This window comes from Cherax quadricarinatus, chromosome 74, assembly GCF_038502225.1.
Source record: "Cherax quadricarinatus isolate ZL_2023a chromosome 74, ASM3850222v1, whole genome shotgun sequence".
NCBI classification, from domain to species: Eukaryota; Metazoa; Arthropoda; class Malacostraca; order Decapoda; family Parastacidae; genus Cherax; species Cherax quadricarinatus.
The window spans coordinates 16,354,839-16,376,125 of record NC_091365.1 but is presented as its reverse complement, the minus strand read 5'-3'; the positions used below and the strand labels follow the sequence as shown (position 1 = coordinate 16,376,125).

The 21,287-nt window shown below is 39.0% G+C and overlaps 1 protein-coding gene across 1 annotated transcript in view; it reads right to left on the bottom strand.

The window, feature by feature from the left end:
* The window catches only part of su(f) (cleavage stimulation factor subunit su(f)), a 353,693-nt gene that overhangs the window by 20,992 nt on the left and 311,414 nt on the right, over positions 1-21,287 (bottom strand). Inside the window, exons 10-13 of the mRNA XM_070100805.1 lie at positions 8,740-8,906; positions 7,319-7,407; positions 5,956-6,128; positions 5,003-5,137 (exon numbers count right to left, since the gene is read on the bottom strand). Of these exons, the coding sequence (XP_069956906.1) occupies positions 5,003-5,137; positions 5,956-6,128; positions 7,319-7,407; positions 8,740-8,906 (564 nt within the window). The remainder of the gene's footprint in view (positions 1-5,002; positions 5,138-5,955; positions 6,129-7,318; positions 7,408-8,739; positions 8,907-21,287) is intronic.

The following is a 21,287-nucleotide window of genomic DNA, read 5'->3' as shown; positions in this document are numbered from 1 at the left end:
TATTTTTTGTGAGAATAAAAATTCAAAGTGGAAAGCAAAAGAATATAAGAGGGGCCTTGAGACGTGACTAATGACTAGAGGAAATGTCATTTTAGTGCCAGGAATGTCTTTCTTGTTTATTCTGGACCCTATTCCGAAATTGGCATCTTTTGAAATTTGTGTGAAATTGGCAAAATTGCTAAATTCTGACCACTGTACTGGATAGTTGAATTTATAAATGGGTGGTTTCTTGCACCCATTCGATAGAAAAAATGGAGTTCTAGCGAAATATTCATGTTTTTTGTCGACTAGTACAGTGAAATTGGCCGAAAATGGGGCTCAAAGTGGGCAAAATCGCCGATCCGTAAACATCGCCGAGACCGCTAACTTTGCGAGAGCATAATTCCGTAAGTTTTCTATCAAATTTCAAACTTTTGGTGTCGTTATGATCGGGAAAAGATTCTCTATCTTTTCATAAGAGAAAATAATTTTTTTTTTTTTAAATTTGGCCGACCTTGAGAACGAGTTTCGGAGAGGGCCTGTCGACCCTCAAAGGGTTAAAAACCCGCTCACCGATTTTCGTCCGAGACGCGTCCAATGTGCGGCCTGAGCCACGCTCACATGTTCCGCCGGTGGCATTGTTTACCAGCCAGCCTCCGCGGTAACATCCAAGCATACAATCGGAATATTTCGTATTATTACAGTGTTTTCGGTGCTTTTTCTGGAAAATAAGTGACCATGGGCCCCAAGAAAGCTTCTAGTGCCAACCCTACAGCAATAAGGGTGAGAATTACAATAGAGATGAAGAAAAAGATCATTGATAAGTATGAAAGTGGAGTGCGTGTCTCCGAGCTGGCCAGGTTGTATAATAAACCCCAATCAACCATCGCTACTATTGGTGGTACAGCTGCTGCTGCTGCTGCACTGTCAGCTGCTGCTGCTGCTGTAGCATCGTCTGCTGCTGCTGTAGCATCGTCTGCTGCTGCTGTAGCATCGTCTGTTGCTGCTGTACCACCGTCAGCTGCTGCTGCTGCTGTAGCATCGTCTGCTGCTGCTGTAGCATCGTCTGCTGCTGCTGTAGCATCGTCTGTTGCTGCTGTACCACCGTCAGCTGCTGCTGCTGCTGCTGTAGCACCGTTGTTGGTGTGGCTTAGTGAGAATACCAAGAAACAATTAACCCCAGAGGATTTTCCACCCAGGATAACCCAAAAAAGTCAGTGTCATCGAAGACTGTCTAACTTATTTCCATTGGGGTCCTTAATCTTGTCTCCCAGGATGCAACCCACACAAGTCGACTAACACCCAGGTGAACAGGGAAAAATGCCTGGAACTAGTGCTCATATTGGTGAATTTAAAGCCAGCAAAGGTTGGTTTGAGAGATTTAAGAATCGTAGTGGCATACACAGTGTGATAAGGCCTGTTCTGGAAGAAAATGCCAAACAGGACCTACAGTACTCAGGAGGAAAAGGCACTCCCAGGACACAGTGTCTCATCAGTCATTGCTGCATCTTCAATAAAGGTAAGTGTCATTTATTCTTCATTTAGTAGACTAGTACATGCACAATATATACTGTGCATGTACTACTCTACTATTGTGCATGTATCCTTCTCTTTGTGTGTGGGAAAATGTATATTTCATGTGGTAAAATTTTTTTTTTCATACTTTTGGGTGTCTTGCACGGATTAATTTGATTTCCATTATTTCTTATGGGGAAAATTCATTCGCATACCGATTATTTCGCACAACAATTACCCCTCTTGCACGGATTAAAATCGTTATGCGGGGGTCCACTGTATTATGAAATATTTTGTATGAACAAGTGAGGGGACTGTCGCTCACTGGTAAACTGGCACACTGGCTGGGAAGGGAGGCCGAGGCAGCTCAGAGCCGCGAGTATGCGTCCAGGACAAACGACGATTAGCGAGTCAACCGACCATTTGCGAGCCAATGTCTGGACGAAAATAACGTGACGATTTCTGAAAAGAACGACTATCGAGCCCGACGATTATCGAGGGACCACTGTATCACCAAGACCGCTAACTTCGTGAGAGTGTAATTCTGTAAGTTTTCCATCAAATTTTGCACTTTTGGTGGCATTACCTTTGGAAAAAGATATTATTCTATTTCATAAGAAATTTTTTTTTTTTTTAAATCCTGTGACCCCGAGAGCAAGTTTCAGATCAGGAGTTCCAATCCTCAAATGGTTAAAGTAAGAGGATTATGACTCCTGTTTTTATATTATTATTATTATTATTATTATTATCAACGTAAACGAGAGAGAACAAGAGACTTGGAAACTGTAAACAAACTGATGGCGGTGAAACAAACGTGTATTAAGACCTGTCCACTTTCTGTTCATACATGTTCATTTCGCATTATGCATATTTTTGTGAAGCTTTTTCCCCACAATACAAACACCTTACATTGTATACAAGTTGTCTTCACATTTGTGCAGTAGAATAAATAACATCAACACTCCCAGTCTCATGCAACACACCATTTTTAACCCTTTCAGGGTCCGTCCCGTAGATCTACGGCTTTACGTTCAGGGTCCAAACCGTAGATCTACGCCATGAGCTCAGCTCACTCTGATAAACTGTGAGTGGTACATTTGGGCCTAGATATGAGAGAATACATCTATGTGGTATGTGTGCACCACATAAAACAGATCCTGCAGCACACTGTGTATAATGAGAGAAAAAAAATGAAATCATGATTTTTCGATTAAAACAGCAACTTTGCAGTGTTTTTTCGTATGTTTTTTATAGTTGTATTTGCGATTTCTTGGTCTCATTTGATAGAATGGAAGACATATTACAGAAATAGAGATGATTCTGATTGGTTTTAGCACTGGAAATGGCTTGAAACTGAGCTCAAAGTAGCAGAAATGTTAAATTTTTGCCGATATTCAAGAGTAAACAAACGACCTCCCACGTCTAATACACGTCAGCTGGTGGGTCTAATATACATTCACAAATATGGTGATGATATTTGTACAATTATTACAGTATTGCATAACAGTAAATCTTCTATTTTTTGGTGTGAATAAAAATTCATTATGTGAATAAAAAATCAAAATGGAATTTATTTGTAAAGCCTCAAAACATAACTAATGAACAGAGGAAATGTTAGTTTAGTGCCAGGAATGCCTACATTGTTCATTCTGGACCCTATTTTGAAACTGGAATATTTTGAACTTTGTGTTAAATTGGCCAAATTAACAATTTCCGATCACTTTATTTTGTAGTTGAAACAGTTGACTTGGCGATTTCTTGTGCTCAATCGATAGAATAGAAGTAATACTAGTGAAATAGCTAAGAATTTGGTTGATTGGAATAATGTAATTGGCCTAAAATGGGAGTCAAAGTCGGCAAAATCGCTGATTCGTAAATATCGCTGACACATCAAAATTCGCGAGAGCATAATTTCGTCAATTTTCCACCAAATTTCGTACTTTTTGTTTTATTACCTTCACAAAAAGATTCTCTACGATTTCATAAGAAAAAATAACAAATTTTTTTTTTGAAAATTCTTGGACACTGGTGCGTGACTCCAGATTTGGGCCTTGGACCCTGAAAGGGTTAAAGGGAATGACACTACGAATGAAGACATACGAACGGAATATTTTTCTACAGTTCCCCCCCCCCCCCAGTAATACTATACTGTACACAGCTTCTCTGGTTTTGGATTAGAGAAAATGGAATTCTTGCCGTCACTACTACAAGCCACCCGGCTACACATCTCATATTTATGTCAGTTTGTTCTGCCATGGTTGTATGTATTATGTTTACGTAATATGTAGTGTGTTTCATATTATTAGCGAATCGCCATAAAGCAAAGTGCCATAAAGCGGGGTCCACCTGTATTCCATTGCATCAAATGATATCAAGAAACAGGCAATAAAATTATAAAAATCATCCTAGAAAACACTTCTAAGTCACTGTTTTAAACCAAACACACAGTTTTGCTTTTCCCATCATGTACTGCATGGGACAGTATTTTTTATACCGTGCACACTAATCACACAGACCCATTTTCTTATATCTAGGCCAAAATTTACTGCTCACAGCTTATCTGAGGGAGATGTTCTCAAAACGAAGATCTACGTAAAGGACACTAGCCTTAGTAATATAGATCTATGTTAAAAACCGTGACTTGGATCAGAAAAAAATCTGTATTAAAGTATATTTAAAATAATTAACACAGGAAAATGTCAGCAAATTTAGGTTGCAGTTTATGCTTATAATCTTGTTCAGGTGAGAGAAGACTGAACAAATAACTGACCAGTGTGGGAAAAAAAATGTGGTGGCCCTAGTGATAGTCATATTTCACAGGAAAAAATTTTTAAACACACAATACAACCAAGGTACCCTAGGAATGGAAGATACAAAATATAATGAAAAAAGTGTGTATTTAATAGGAACAATAAAGTGCACATAATGTACAAATATCTGTCTGTATTTTTTTGTTTTTTTCCAGACTCCAGCAAATGACTGGAAAACAGCAGTGATTATATTAACAACTACAACTGTAAAGTTGCTGAAAAAAAAAACAGAATAATCTGGAGTAAAATTAAAACATTAATATGCAATATCAGAATTAATATTGAATTATTTTCAATTATACAAAAAGTGTTTGGTAAACAGAAATTGATAGTGCATGATAGTGACTTATTAATAAATGACTTTCCTTTCTGGATTCTCTCACACACACTCAACCTCAACATATTTTGGTGAAAAAGTTTATAACAAGAATAAGATAATAAATGAATCACTGCATGTAATTATGATGTATGAAAAAGCTTAATTATAAGCTGCATAGTACGACTGGATTGTTTGGTTTTAAACTGATAAACTACACAAGTCATTAAGACTGCTTTTCACCTGTATATAATTAATCTACAATAATTTAGTCCCTAAACTAGTGATCAAACAAAACTCAATATGTACATGCAACTCTGTTTCTATGCCCTCTATACTGGATAGAAACAAACATTCACACCAACATTACATATAAACTTACCTTGCTCTGGAAGGTTGAGTCTCATAAAGAGATCAACCAGAGCCTCTAATTTGACGAAGGGGCCACGGAAATAACTGGGTGGTGGCAGTAGAGATAATAAGTTAGCCACAGCAGGAGGGGGAGGAAAGGCTCCACCTGAAAAGTACATTATACTTATTGAGGAGTTTTGGAAGTTTGAAGTAAAACATTTTCACTTAGATAGATATGGATGTTATGATTCAGTGTCACATGAAGTAATATGTCAGTGCATTTTTGGAAAGAAGTCAGTGAATGAGTGATAGCAATTGTTTCCATTTTGGGGTCACAAATACCTTGGTGAGAAACAGCAGACAGTAATAAAAATCTTGAAATGTAAGAGATGACTACTAGTCCTAGGATACACCTTTGTCTAAGAACTAGTTTTAGTAAAAATTAGTTGCCTTCTCTCATATATACCTTAACCTGAGTCTCACTTTATCTAAACCTGATAAAACCTAAGTATAAATGAAAGTGATTATTAAACCTTGAGTAAAGAAGTCGTTTCTGAGGATGTACAGCATTTTCAAACGGCTTTAAACTATACAAAATGAATGTCATTCAAGACAAATAATGAATTAATGAAAGATGAAGCATTTTTACCAGAAGAAGTTAAAAGCCAAAATGACTTCCTACAACTAAACACAAAATATCACCATATTATGAGAGTATAAGAGTCACAATACAGTGGCTGAAACTAGTATTTGCAACTAACCCACAACTTAAAGAGGAAACTTTAGGTGACTTCTGGATCAAGATAGGAGTAATAATGGTGTAGTATGGACCAAAATTGTTTAAGTTCTCAGCTGGGACAAGGAGTACCTAAATAACAAAAGGCAGAGAGACATTCAAATGAGAAATGAGCGGGGTTCTGCAAAGATTAGTTTCAGACCCCAACTGCTCAAAAATTGTCAACTAGTCATGAACCACTACATTACCTTTCACAGGGTGTTCGCCTGGTATGTATTTTGCCTTGGGTTTGAAGGGAATCATCTGTGAAAAATCGGGTCTCGCATAAGTTGGTTCCTGGGCCTCGTGAATGGACAAGCCTCGGGGAATGTTTGGATTAGTGATCATTGTGTGTGTTGAGATGTCTCGATAACCAATTGCTCTGAAAGTAAATGGTGATAATAGTGATCATTTCAGTTGATACGTCTCTATAATTAGGAGTTTCATAAGTAAATTTCTTCACAAAATGTTGATCTTTCTTCTTCTTCTTTCAACAAACCGGCCGTACCCCACCGAGGCAGGGTGGCCCAAAAAGAAAAACAAAAGTTTCTCTTTTTAAATTTAGTAATTTATACAGGAGAAGGGGTTACTAGCCCCTTGCTCCCGGCATTTTAGTCACCTCTTACGGCACGCATGGGTTACGGAGGAAGAATTCTGTTCCACTTCCCTTGGAGATGAGAAAATAAACAAGAACAAGAACTAGAAAGAAAATAGAAGAAAACCCAGAGGGGTATGTATATATATATATGCTTGTACATGTATGTGTAGTGTGACCTAAGTGTAAGTAGAAGTAGCAAGACGTACCTGAAATCTTGCATGTTCATGAGACAGAAAAAAGGATACCACCAATCCTTTCTTCTTTCTTTCAATGTACCAGCTGTATCCCACCAAGGTGGGGTGGCCCAAAAGAAAAAACTGAAGTTTGTCCTTTTAAATTTAGTAATATATACAGGAGAAGGGGTTACTAGCCCCTTGCTCCCGGCATTTTAGTCGCCTCTTACGACATGCGTGGCTTACAAAGGAAGAATTCTGTTCCACTTCCCCATGGAGATAAGAGGAAATAAACAAGAACAAGAATTAGAAAGAAAATAGAAGAAAACCCAGAGGGGTGTGTATATATATGCTTGTACACGTATGTGTAGTGTGACCTAAGTGTAAGTAGAAGTAGCAAGACGTACCTGTAATCTTGCATATTTATGGGACAGACAAAAGACACCAGAAATCCTACCATCGTGTAAAACAATTACAGGCTTTCGTTTTACACTCACTTGGCAGGACGGTAGTACCTCCCTGGGCGGTTGCTGTCTACCAACCTAATACCTAGAAAATGTTGATATCCAAGAAATTAATGCAGAATATATCATTCTGTGTTTTCAAACAACCTTCTTTTCAAAGAGTTGTCACGAGTAGTCGCCTTACCTATGTGTTGCAAGCCTTACATATGGCTGCCAGGTCAATTAACCAGGTTTTTACTGCCAGTGGAATGCAGGCCTACAAAGTCATCACAACCTATCTGATTAGGCATTTCAGTACTGCACTTTACCACAACAAAAAAATTGTGCTAATACTCACTTAAGTTCAGCAGGGGTACAGGGATAAAGGTCCATAAACTTGTAGCGGTCAACAAGCTGAGCTGTATCCTTCCCCTCAAACTCTTGCAGCTGTGAAACAAGCAAGATTTATTACTCATACATAAAATGAAAAATCATGGACAAATAATTTACAGGACCAGAATTTTCAGATGTGTGCGCTAGTAACAACCCTTGGTCATTATGGAGCCATGACATGTCTTCTACACTGCCAATAACAAAGGTAGTTACATGAAGTAGCAAGTGTTCAGTATAGATCAAACTGGATTATTTCCTCAGGATTATTAAGAGTTAAGAGAAGGTAAGCACTGTCACCTGTACTCTCATCCTTATCACCATACCACACAAATTCCATTCTATTACCCAAAAAATCACAACACATTATATGCTGACTTATTTATAGTGAATTAAATATAGTTGGCTAGTTGCTAAGTGTTAAACCACACATGTATAAAATTTGTAAGTAAATTTAAGTCAAAATATGTTACTTCCAGAACAATTTTCCTCTCTACAGGGAAGGGTTTGAGATATTTGCTGTTTGGAGTGACATCTGAAATGTCATAACTGCACACCTCTGCAAAGACAGTGATTGTGTGTGAATGATGGTGAAAGTGCCCCATGGGGAAGTGGAACAGAATTCTTCTTCCATAAGCCATGTGTGTCATAAGAGGCGACTAAAATGCCGGGGCAAAGGGCTAGTAACCCTTCTCCAGTATACATTACTAAAGTTAAAGAAAAAAACTTTTGTTTTTCTTTTTGGGCCACCCATCTTTGGTGGGATATGGTTGGTTTGTTGAACAAAGAAGATAATGAAAGAGTTTCTTTTTTGGGCCATCCTGCCTTGGTGGGAAATGGTTGGAGTGTTAAAAAAATAAAATCAACATGTAAGCTGTTTCCCACTGAGGCAGGGCGACCCAAAAAAGAAACACTTTCACCATCATTCACACATAATCACTGTCTTTGCAGAGGTGCCCAGATATGACAGTTCAGATGTCACTCCAAACAGTCAGTATCCCAAACCTCTCCTTTAGGTGCAGGCATTCTACTTCCCAACTCCAGGATTCAAGTTCAGCTAACTGGTTTTCCTGAATCCCATTACAAAATATTACCACACTCAAACTCCAACAGCTCCTCAAGTCACAGAAACCATTTGTCTCCATTTACTCCTATATAACACGCTCACACATGCCTGCTGTATGTCCAAGCCCCTTGCACACAAAACCCCTTTCACCCCCTCCCATAATGTTCCAGGTGTAATGTTCTCATAACGTGATACTGATTTAAAACATTGTTGGGCTTGTATATATAAAGAAATGGTGCTGAAAAGTTTTAAAAAAATAAAGATTAATTAACACTGAGACAATACTACAGTGGTTAATAATTTTGTTTCCATATGTATCTCACCTTCTGCAATACATGTGCTCGTCTTTTTTCAACCTTGACAATAGATGCTAAGTCTCCAACATTACACTCAAACTCCAGAAAACGATTCCAAAGTCCTACTGTATCTTCATTCTTCAGTTGTCCTGAGGTTAAAACACGCTCAAATAACACCCTCGTGTTGTTATCCTCTGCAATACAAAAATTAAATCATTAGAAACAATGTAACTTGACAAAAGTGTGTTTGTATAGAAAACAGTTAGACAAATACTGTTCATGCTTCACATGGGTCCATATTGCTATACTTGGCAGTATGAAGTATGCCTTGTCTCAGAGAAAAGTGAAGAATGACAGGTAAGGTGTAGGCAGGAAATATAAGTGACAATTTCAAATGGGCTTCCCAGGGCCCTTGAAACAAAGGTATCTTCCAGTGTTCAAAATGCAGTTTTCTCATCTATTTAATGCAATATCTCAGTGCACCTAACCTATATATTTTTAATATCAAGTCATTTTCATCCTTGTTTAAGTCTATCTGAAATGTTGTACATACTATGACCTTCTGAAAAATTGTATCACTTGTATTTTTTGAAAATTACTTTTCTTATTACATCATCTTTGCTCTGATAATTTAACCTTACCTACAACTTACTATATCACCTCATCTTACCCATGTATAAATATACATACTGTACTACCTATGAAGACTGCCTGATTTTTATTATTAACCCCTTGAAGGACCATGCCATAGTTCTATGGCTTCGAAGCCTGGGTCAGTACCATAGTACTACGTCATGAGCTCAGCTCACTTGTCGTGGGGTTCGAATTGATGGATGTGGGTAATAAACACACATGTCGGATGGTTGGTAACTTATAATTGCTGGTAAAATAAAGGAGAGCCTCAGAGCCTGACCTGTCTCCTCTTATACCTTGAGTTCAACTGCCGAGGGTGACCCAGCATGGGCACGGGATTCAAGGAGCTCATGACGTCACACACAGTGACTCACTAACAGAGGGAGGCTGTGAATCAACGGTTTTAACTAAAATACTACAGTACAGTACTACTGACACACTCAGATAAGCTGTGAGCTGTAAATTTGGGCCTAGATATGAGAGAATGCATCTGTGTGGTAAGTGTGCACCATATAAAACAAATCCTGCAGCACACAGTGTATAATGAGGAAAAAAAACTGCAACCATGTTTTTGGATTAAAACAGCAAATTTTGCAACGTATTTTTATATGGTTTTTATGGTTGTATTCATAGTTTCTTCATCTCATTTAATAGAATGGAAGATATATTATAGAAAAAGAGATGATTTTGAGTGGTTTTAATACTGAAAATAGCTTGAAATTGAGCTCAAAGTAGCGGAAATGTTCAATTTTTGCCGATGTTCATGAGTAAATAAATCACATCATGTGTCCAGCTAGTGGGTCTAATGTGCACTCACAAATATTGCATAACAGTAAATCTTCTATTCCTCCTCCGTAAGCCATGCATGTCGTAAGAGGCAACTAAAATGACGGGAGCAAGGGGCTAGTAACCCCTTCTCCTGTATATATTACTAAATTTAAAAGGAGAAACTTTCGTTTGTCCTTTTGGGCCACCCCGCCTCAGTGGGATACAGCTGATGTGTTGAAAGAAGAAAGAAGTAAATCTTCTATTTCTTGGTGTGAATAAAAATTATTTGAAGAAAGAAGTAAATCTTCTATTTCTTGGTGTGAATAAAAATTATTTATGTGAATAAAAAATCAAAATGGAATTCATCTGTAAAGTCTGGAAACATAACTAATAAACAGAAGAAATGTTATTTTAGAGCCAGGAATGCCTGCATCATTTATTCTGGGCCCTATTTTGAAATTAGAATATTTTGAGCTTTGTGTGAAATTGGCCAAATTACCAATTTCTGATCACTTTATTGAGTAGTTGAAATAGTTGACTGGGCGATTTCTTGTGCTCAATAGATAAAATGGAATACATACTAGTGAAACAGCTAAGAATTTGGTCTAATGGAATAATGTAATTGGCCGAAAATAGGACTCAAAGTGGGCAAAATTACCGATGCATAAATACTGCTGACACAGGAAAATTCGCAAGTGTAATTTTGCACTTTGTGTTTTAACCCTTAAACTGTCCAAACGTAGATCTTCGTTCACTCGTGTAGTGCTCCGAACATAGATCTACATTTATTTTACACGCTTTCAAATGGAGAAAATCAAGGTCAGAACGCTACACACGTAAACGTAGATGTACGTTTGGACAGTTTAAAGGTTAATATGTTCAGAAAAAGATTCTCTACCATTTCAAAAGAAAAAATAATAAAAAATTTTCTGAAAATTCTTGGACCCTGTGGGGAATCTTCAGATTGGGAGTCTGGACCCTCAAGGGGTTAATGATAAAGATAAAGAGGTAAAGATGTTTATTTTGACAAATTACATGGTTGTACAGAGGAATATAATAGTTGGGTGTACATGCCAAAAGCCCCTTTGTATGCAGAGCATTTTGGGCAAACTTAAAAATTAACTTAATGGAATACAATACAGCCTCTCCTCACTTAACGACGGAGTTCAGTTCCTAGGATCAAATCAGTAAATGAGTTCGTCACTAAGCGAGGAGCATATTATAATGGTAGTGGGTTTGTGTCAACCATCTTTGATAATGTTTTACTATCACACCTTTGCACCATTTATAGCATTTTTAGTATATTTTTAAATGTTTATACAGTAGTGTACCATATATTGTAATAAACAGAGTAGAGGAAATCAGCTCTAATATACATTATTTAGGTATGCATGCTGGTCAGAGAGCTTGTCGTAAGACCGAGTTGTTGGTAAATGAATGTCACTGAGGAGAAGCTGTTCTGACAAGTTGATGAATAAGACATACATAAGACACTTTGGTACCCTTAGTGCCAAAACTGAACACCTCTTATCAAAGGCCAAGGAACAGAACATCTCAAAATCACCTCTCCTCATATTCCACTCTGAAGACAACTGAAGAAGCCTATTGTGCAGGTAAAAAGCTTTGAAATAAAGATACCCAAGTGTTGTACATAAGTCTTATGTATCAGACTCACAGACTTTCCCTAGCAGGTAAATACATTTAAATAACAAAAAGACACAATACTGTGACTAGAATAACACACAAATAACTCGCGCATAGAAGAGAGGAGCTTGTGACGACGTTTTGGCCTGACTTAGACGATTTACAGAGTCACACTAACAGAAAGGAGAGGAGGGAGTATATATAGGCCAGCAGACAGGGACAGGACCAGAGAGATAGAAGGACTACTACCTCTCTGGTCCCGTCCCTGTCTGCTGGCCTATATATACTCCCTCCTCTCTTTTCTATTAGTGTGACTTTGTAAATGGTCTAAGTTGGGCCGAAACGTCGTCGTAAGCTCCCCTCTTCTATGTGTGGGTTATCTGTGTAAATATATTTAAAATTGCTGACATAAGCAGTATACGAGTAGACACAAGAAAAAATTATGCAGTATATGAAGGAGGGGTGTTAATGTTGCAGTTTAAAAACTGTAGTGTAAAGCACCCTTCTGGCAAGACAGTGATGGAGTGAATGATGGTGAAAGTTTTTCTTTTTCGGGCCACCCTGCCTTGGTGGGAATCGGCCGGTGTGATAATAAAAATAAATGAAGACTGGGTGTGAGGCAGCAATGTGTGGTGTAAATATTAGGCAGAGAATTTGGAGAAAGAAATTAAAAAAGTGATGTAAGGTGACCGAGAGGGCTGAGAAGGTGTGGGCATTTAGAGAGGATGGAGAGGGACAGAATGATGAAGAGGTCATATAAATCTGAGGTGGAAGGAAGAAGGGTTAGGGGTAATACCAGGAATGGTTGGGAGGAGGGGCTAAAGGAGGCTTCAAGTTTTAGGGGACTTGAGCATTCAGCAGGCTTGTGTGAGCATATCAGATAGGAGTGATTTATGACAAATTGTTTTTAATGGATATGCTATTGGAGTGTGAGCAAGGTAACATTTATGAAGGATTCAGGGAAAACCTGGTTAGCTGGGCTTAAGACCTGGAAGTGGAAAGGGAAGTGACAACACTGAAGGACGGGTGGGGATGTTGAAGTTAAAGGGTAATTTATATAGTGATGTCAGCATGCTTCTAGAAAGACAGCAACTAATTGAATGATGTTGAAATGGTTTCTGCTTTAGGTCACCCTGTCTTGGTGACCCAAAGCAAGATATCCAACAAAGATAAAACAAAACAGAATAACTGGGTCATTATTTGCACAATATAAGAATTGTACAAGCACAATAAATAAAAATTGGAAGATACCATGATACCCAAATGTTGCTCAAGTATCTCATTTATCACCTTTCAATTGGCTAAATCATTTATCCCCTTTCTTTCTTTCAACAAACTGGCCGTATTCCACCGAGGCAGGGTGGCCCAAAAAGAAAAGCAAAAGTTTCTCATTTTAACTTCAAGTAATGTATACAGGAAAAGGGGTTACTAGTCCCATGCTCCTGGCATTTTAGTACAGGTCTGCCATCACAAATCCGGCAATCAGACATCTGGTTCTATCAGTTATTCGGCACTAATTTCGGCTAGCATAATTTCAAAGTTCCAGGGTCACTACACCAACCTGCTGGTACTGTTTGGTGGTGCTACTTGCTGCACAAGTCATTTCAATTTCTTTTTCTCCATTTATTATAACCTGCTTACTTTTAGCCCTAGCCATGGTTCCAATGAATAAAAGAAATGCTTCTTGTTGTGTAAAACACCTACACAGTACATTATCCATTAAAGATAAGGTGGCTTTGAAGCCACTGTCAGCTGCCATGAGCTCAGTCTCGTGATGCAGGGGAATATACTTTATTATTGCACTAATATCAACACTAAGGCTTATTTGCCTATCACAATTGATCTAATATGATATAAACAATATAAATAATATAAAAACATGTTAAATACTCCAGAATGAATAATATTTGGCATAATACCGAGCAGTTCAACGGAGGTATGAAGAGGATATGGGATACAAGTACCATTCTCCTATCCCTGTCTTGGGGCTTATATTAGAGAAAATGGAGTATAGCACAGGGCTGCGATATACACTCGTACTGCACCTTAAAACTGAAACAATAAAGCTATTTTCTCTACATAGATTATCACACATAGCAGCATATGTGTAGAGAACCTAGGATAACCCAAAAAAGACAGACAAAGTGGCTTATTTCTAGTACCTGGCTTGGGTTAGCCATATATGATTTTTGGTAAATATTCGATTCCCAGCCAGGGTAGAAACATTGGGCATGTTTCTTTACACCTGTTGTCTATGTTCACTCATCAGTAAATGGGTATTTGGGTGTTAGTGGACTGGTGTGGGTCTTATCCTGGGACACTGACCTAATTTGCCTGAAATCCTTAGCATAACAAGGAGCTTTCTATATAGTAGTATGTCACTGGTGTCAGCTAGGCCTATATACCATGTACATTTTTTTTTTTTTTTTTTTTAACAAGTTGGCCATCTCCCACCGAGGCAGGGTGAACTAAAAAGAAAGAAAATCCTCAAAAAGAAAATACTTTCATCATCATTCAACACTTTCACCTCACTCATACATAATCAATGTTTTAGCAGAGGTGCCCAGAACACAACAGTTTAGAAGGATATACATGTACGTATAAAGATTCACAACATATCCCTCCAAACTGCCAATATCCCAAACCCCTCCTTTAAAGTGCAGGCATTGTACTTCCCATTTCCAGTACTCAAATCCGGCTATATAAAAATAACCTTTTTCCCTGAATCCCTTCACTAAATATTACCCTGCTCACACTCCAACAGCTCGTCAGGTCTCATACCATTCGTCTCCATTCACTCCTATCTAACACGCTCATGCATGCTTGCTGGAAGTCCAAGCGCCTCGCCCACAAAACCTTTACCCCCTCCCTCCAACCTTTTTGAGGATGACCCCTACCCCGTCTTCCTTCCCCTACAGATTTACATGCTCTCCATGTCATACTACTTTGATCCATTCTCTCTAAATGACCAAACCACCTCAACAACCCTCTTCAGCCCTCTGACTAATACTTTTATTAACTCCATGCCTTCGCCTAATATTCACACTCCGAATTCTCTGCATAACATTTACACCACACACTGCCCTTAGACAGGACATCTCCACTGCCTCCAACCACCTCCTCACTGCAGCATTAACAACCCAAGCTTCACACCCATATAAGAGTATTGGTACCACTATACTTTCATACATTCCCTTCTTTGCCTCCATAGATAATGTTTTTTGTCTCCACATATACATCAATGCACCACTCACCTTTTTTCCTTCATCAATTCTATGGTTAACCTCATCCTTCATAAATCCATCCACTGACACGTCAACTCCCAAATATCTGAAAACATTCACTTCTTCCATGCTCCTCGTCACCAATTTGATATCCAATTTTTCTTTATCTAAATCATTTGATACCCTCATCACCTTACTCTTTTCTCTGTTCACTTTCAACTTTCTACCTTTACACACTCTCCCAAACTCGTCCACTAACCTTTGCAACTTTTCTTTAGAATCTCCCATAAGCACAGTATCATCACCAAAAAGTAACTGTCAATTCCCATTTTGTATTCGATTCCCCATAATTTAATCCCACCCCTCTCCCCAACACCCTAGCAAGGGATTCAAAGACTAACCCGAAAGGGTTCTTTCAGGTATACAGAAGTAAGATTAGGGACAAGATTGGCCCACTTAAGAGTAACTCTGGTCAGATCACTGACAGTGATAAGGATGTGTGTGAAATTCTAAATACCTACTTCCTCTCAGTTTTCACCCAGGAAAATACTAGCGATATTCCTGAAATAACAGATTACGTAGAACAGGATGATAATAAACTATGTACGATTGCGGTAACTAGTGACATGGTCCTCAGACAAATAGAGAAACTAAAACCTAACAAATCCCCAGGTCCTGATGAACTGTTTGCAAGGGTGTTAAAGGAATGTAAAGAGGAACTTAGCATACCTTTGGCTAATCTTTTTAACATATCACTACAAACTGGCATAGTGCCTGATAAGTGGAAAATGGCAAATGTAATACCTATTTACAAGGCAGGTGACAGGTCCTTGGCTTCGAACTATAGACCAATAAGCCTTACCTCCATAGTGGGAAAGTTTATGGAATCAATAATTGCCGAAGCAATTCATAGCCATCTTGACAGGCACAGATTGATTAATGATTCTCAACACGGTTTTACAAAAGGGCGTTCCTGTCTTACGAATTTACTAACTTTTTTCACTAAGGTGTTTGAGGAGGGAGATCATGGTAATGAATATGATATTGTGTATATGGACTTCAGCAAGCCTTTCGATAGAGTTCCAAACCAGAGGCTACTGAGGAAACTTAGGGCACACGGAATAGGAGGAGAAATTTTTTCCTGGGTAGAGGTATGGCTGACAAATAGACAGCAGAGTGTTTGCATAAATGGGGAGAAATCAGAATGGGGGCACGTCACAAGCGGTGTTCCTCAGGGGTCAGTGTTGGGCCCGTTGTTGTTCACAATTTACATAAACGACATAGATGAGGGAATAAATAGTGACATAAGCAAATTTGCTGATGACACCAAAATAGGCCGTCCAATTCATTCTAATGAGGACATTAGAGCACTCCAGGATGATTTGAATAGACTGACGCAATGGTCGGAGAAGTGGCAGATGCAGTTTAATAGTGACAAATGCAAAGTTCTAAATGTTGGACAGTTAAATAACCATGCCACATATAAACTAAATAATGTAGATCTTAATACTACCGATTGCGAAAAGGATTTAGGAGTTCTGGTTAGCAGTAACCTAAAACCAAGACAAAAGTACATTAGTGTTTACAATAAAGCTAACAGAATTCTTGGCTTCATATCTAGAAGTATAAATAATAGAAGTCCTCAGGTTGTTCTTCAACTCTATATATCCTTGGTTAGGCCTCATTTAGACTATGCTGCTCAGTTCTGGTCACCGTATTACAGAATGGATATAAATGCTCTGGAAAATGTACAGAGGAGGATGACAAAGATGATCCCATGTATCAGAAATCTTCCCTATGAGGATAGACTAAGGCCCTGAATCTGCACTCTCTCGAAAGGCGTAGAATTAGGGGGGATATGATCAAGGTGCATAAATGGAAAACAGGAATAAATAAAGGGGATGTAAATAGTGTGCTGAAAATTTCCAGCCAAGACAGGACTCGCAGCAATGGTTTCAAGTTGGAAAAATTCAGATTCAGGAAGGATATAGGAAAGTACTGGTTTGGTAATAGAGTTGTGGATGAGTGGAACAAGCTCCCAAGTACAGTATTGAGGCTAAAACGTTGTGTAGTTTTAAAAATAGGTTAGATAAATACATGAGTGGGTGTGGGTGGGTGTGAGTTGGACCTGACTAGCTTGTCTGGTACAGTGCTCCATCCTTGAGTGGGGATGACCAGACTGGGTGGGGCATTGGGATAATCCGGGGGGGTGGGCCATTGGTCTAATCTGGGGGGGGGGACATGGACCTGCTCCTCATGGGTCAGTAGGCCTGTTGCAGTGTTCCTTCTTTCTTATGTTCTTACTTCTTTTACAACCCCATCTATAAATATATTAACCCTTTCAGGGTCCAGAGGCCAAATTTCAAAGGGTGGACCAGTGTAGAGAATCTTTTTCTGAAGGTAATAAAACAAAAAGTACGAAATTTGATGGAAAATTGACGAAATTATGCTCTCGCGAATTTTGATGTGTCAGTGATATTTACAAATCAGCGATTTTGCTGACTCTGACTCCCATTTTAGGCCAATTACATTATTCCAGTCGACCCAAATCTTAGCTATTTCACTAGTACAGTGGACCCCCGCATAACGATGGCATCACATAGCGATTATTTCGCATACCGCTTACTTTAATTGCAAAAATTTTGCCTCACATACCGCTTAAAAACCCGCTTACCGATTTTCTTCCGAGACGCGCTCACATGTTCCGCCGGTGGCATTGTTTACCAGCCAGCCTCCGCGGTAACATCCAAGCATACAATCGGAATATTTCGTATTATTACAGTGTTTTCGGTGCTGTTTCTGGAAAATAAGTGACCATGGGCCCCAAGAAAGCTTCTAGTGCCAACCCTGTGGTAAAAAGGGTGAGAATTAGTATGGAAATTAAGAAAGATTTTGAAGGGTTTGGGGCTAACCCTGAGAAGCCTATGCCAGTTGTGGAATCCATTGTGCCTACTTCAAAAATTAAGGAAATGTGTGCACAGTGGGTTGAACTGCAAACCTTTATGGATGAAAATCACCCTGACACAGCTGTTGCAAGCCGTGCTGGTGACTATTTCAATGACAATGTTGTGGCCCATTTTAGACAAATCGTAAAGGAACGGGAGGTACAGAGCTCTATGGACAGATTTGTTGTGCGACAGAGGTCCAGTGACTCTCAAGCTGGTCCTAGTGGCATTAAAAGAAGAAGGGAAGTAACCCCGGAAAAGGACTTGCTACCTCAAGTCCTAATGGAAGGGGATTCCCCTTCTAAACAGTAAGAAGATAATGCTCTCCCCTCCTCCCATCCCATCAATCATCACCAGATCTTCAATAAAAGTAAGTGTCATGTAAGTGTGCATGCCTTTTTCAGTTTGTGTGTATTAAAATTAACATTTCATGTGGTAAAAAATTTTTTTTTTCATACTTTTGGGTGTCTTGCACGGATTAATTTTATTTCCATTATTTCTTATGGGGAAAATTCATTCACATAACGATTATTTCGCATAACAATTACCCCTCTTGCACGGATTAAAATCGTTAACCGGGGGTCCACTGTATTCCTTCTATTCTATCGACTGAGCACAAGAAATCGCCCAGTCAACTGTTTCAACTACAAAATTAAGTGATCGGAAATTGGTAATTTGGCCAATTTAACACAAAGTTCAAAATATTCCAATTTCAAAATAGGGTCCACAATAAACAATGCAGGCATTCCTGGCCCTAAACTAACATTTCCTCTGCTCATTAGTTATGTTTTCAGGCTTTAAAAATGAATTCCATTTTGATTTTTAATTCACATAATGAATTTTTATTCAAACCAAAAAATAGAAGATTTACTGTTATTCAATATTGTAATAATTGTATAAATATCATCATCGCATTTGTGAATGTATATTAGGCCCACCAGCTGGCGGGTATTAGACGTGTGAGGTCATTTGTTTACTCTTGAACATCGACAAAAATTTAACATTTCTGCTACTTTGAGCTCAGTTTCAAGCCATTTCCAGTACTAAAACCAATCAAAATCATCTCCATTTCTGTAATATGTCTTCCATTCTATAAAATGAGACCAAGAAATCACAAATACAACTAAAAAACATACGAAAAAACACTGCAAAGTCGCTATTTTAATCGAAAACCACGGTCTCAGTTTTTTCCTCACATTATACACTGTGTGCTGCAGGATTTGTTTTATGTGGTGCACACATACCACATAGATGTTTCTCTCATATCTAGGCCCAAATTTACCACTCACAGATTATCAGAGTGAGCTGAGCTCATGGCGTAGATCTACGGTTTGGACCCTGAATGTAAAGCCATAGATCTACGGGATGGACCCTGAAAGGGTTAAAGAACCATGGTGACATTACACATCCTTGTCTAAGACCTACTTTTACCGGGTAGTGTCCCTCTCTTCTACACACCCTAATGTGAGCCTCACTATCTTCATAAAAACTCTTTACAGCATTTACTAACTTACTACCTATTCCATATACATGTACTTGCAACATCTGCCACATTGTTTCCCTAGCCACTCAATCATATGCCTTTTCTAAATCCATAAATGCAATGAAAACTTCCCTACCTTTATCTAAATACTGTTCACATATATGCTTCAATGAAAACATATCCCCTACCCACTCTAAAACCTACTTGCTTATCCGTAATCCTACATTCTATCTTGCCTCTAATTCTTTCAATAATAACCCTACCATACACTTTTCCTGGTATACTCAGTAAACTTCTTTGTTTCTTTCAACACACCGGCTGTATCCCACCGAGGCGGGGTGGCGCAAAAGGAAAAACGAAAGTTTCTCCTTTTACATTTAGTACTACATACAGGAGAAGAGGTTACTAGCCCCTTGCTCCCGGCACTTTAGTCGCCTCTTACAACACGCATGGCTTACGGAGGAAGAATTCTGTTCCACTTCCCCATGGAGATAAGAGGAAATAAACAAGAATAAGAACTAGAAAGAAAATAGAAGAAAACCCAGAGGGGTGTGTATATATATGCTTGTACATGTATGTGTAGTGTGGCCTAAGTGTAAGTAGAAGTAGCAAGACATACCTGAAATCTTGCATGTTCATGAGACAGAAAAAAGGACATAAGCAATCCTACCATCATGTAAAACAATTACAGGCTTTCGTTTTACACTCACTTGGCAGGACGGTAGTACCTCCCTGGGCGGTTGCTGTCTACCAACCTACTACCTATACTCAGTAAACTTATTCCTCTATAATTTTTACAATCTCTCTTGTCCCCCTTCCCTTTATATAAAGGAATTAAACATGCTCTCTGCCAATCCCTAGGTACCTTCCCCTCTTTCATACATTTATTAAACAAAAATACCAACCACTCCAATACTATATCATATGTATGTTATGATCCCATCAATTCCAGCTGCTTTACCCCCTTTCATTCTATGTAATGCCTCACTCACCTCCCCCACACTCACATCCTGCTCTTCTTCACTCCTAAAAGATGGTATACCTCCCTGGCCAGTGCATGAAATTATCACCTCCCTTTCTTCATCGACATTTAAAGTTCCTCAAAATATTCCAACTTGTAGCAACCCCTGAATGGTTGCAATGATTATTATTTATTTTATATTTTTATTATATTATCACACTGGCCGATTCCCACCAAGGCAGGGTGGCCCGAAAAAGAAAAACTTTCACCATCGTTCACTCCATCACTGTCTTGCCAGAAGGGTGCTTTACACTACAGTTTTTAAACTGCAACATTAACACCCCTCCTTCAGAGTGCAGGCACTGTACTTCCCATCTCCAGGACTCAAGTCCGGCCTGCCGGTTTCCCTGAACCCCTTCATAAATGTTACTTTGCTCACACTCCAACAGCACGTCAAGTATTAAAAACCATTTGTCTCCATTCACTCCCATCAAACACGCTCACGCATGCCTGCTGGAAGTCCAAGTCCCTCGCACACAAAACCTCCTTTACCCCCTCTCTCCAACCTTTCCTAGGCCAACCCCTACCCTGCCTTCCTTCCACTACAGACTGATACACTCTTGAAGTCATTCTGTTTCGCTCCATTCTCTCTACATGTCCGAACCACCTCAACAACCCTTCCTCAGCCCTCTGGACAACAGTTTTGGTAATCCCGCACCTCCTCCTAACTTCCAAACTACGAATTCTCTGCATTATATTCACACCACACATTGCTCTCAGACATGACATCTCCACTGCCTCCAGCCTTCTCCTCGCTGCACCATTCATCACCCATGCTTCACACCCATATAAGAGTGTTGGTAAAACTATACTCTCATACATTCCCCTCTTTGCCTCCAAGGACAAAGTTCTTTGTC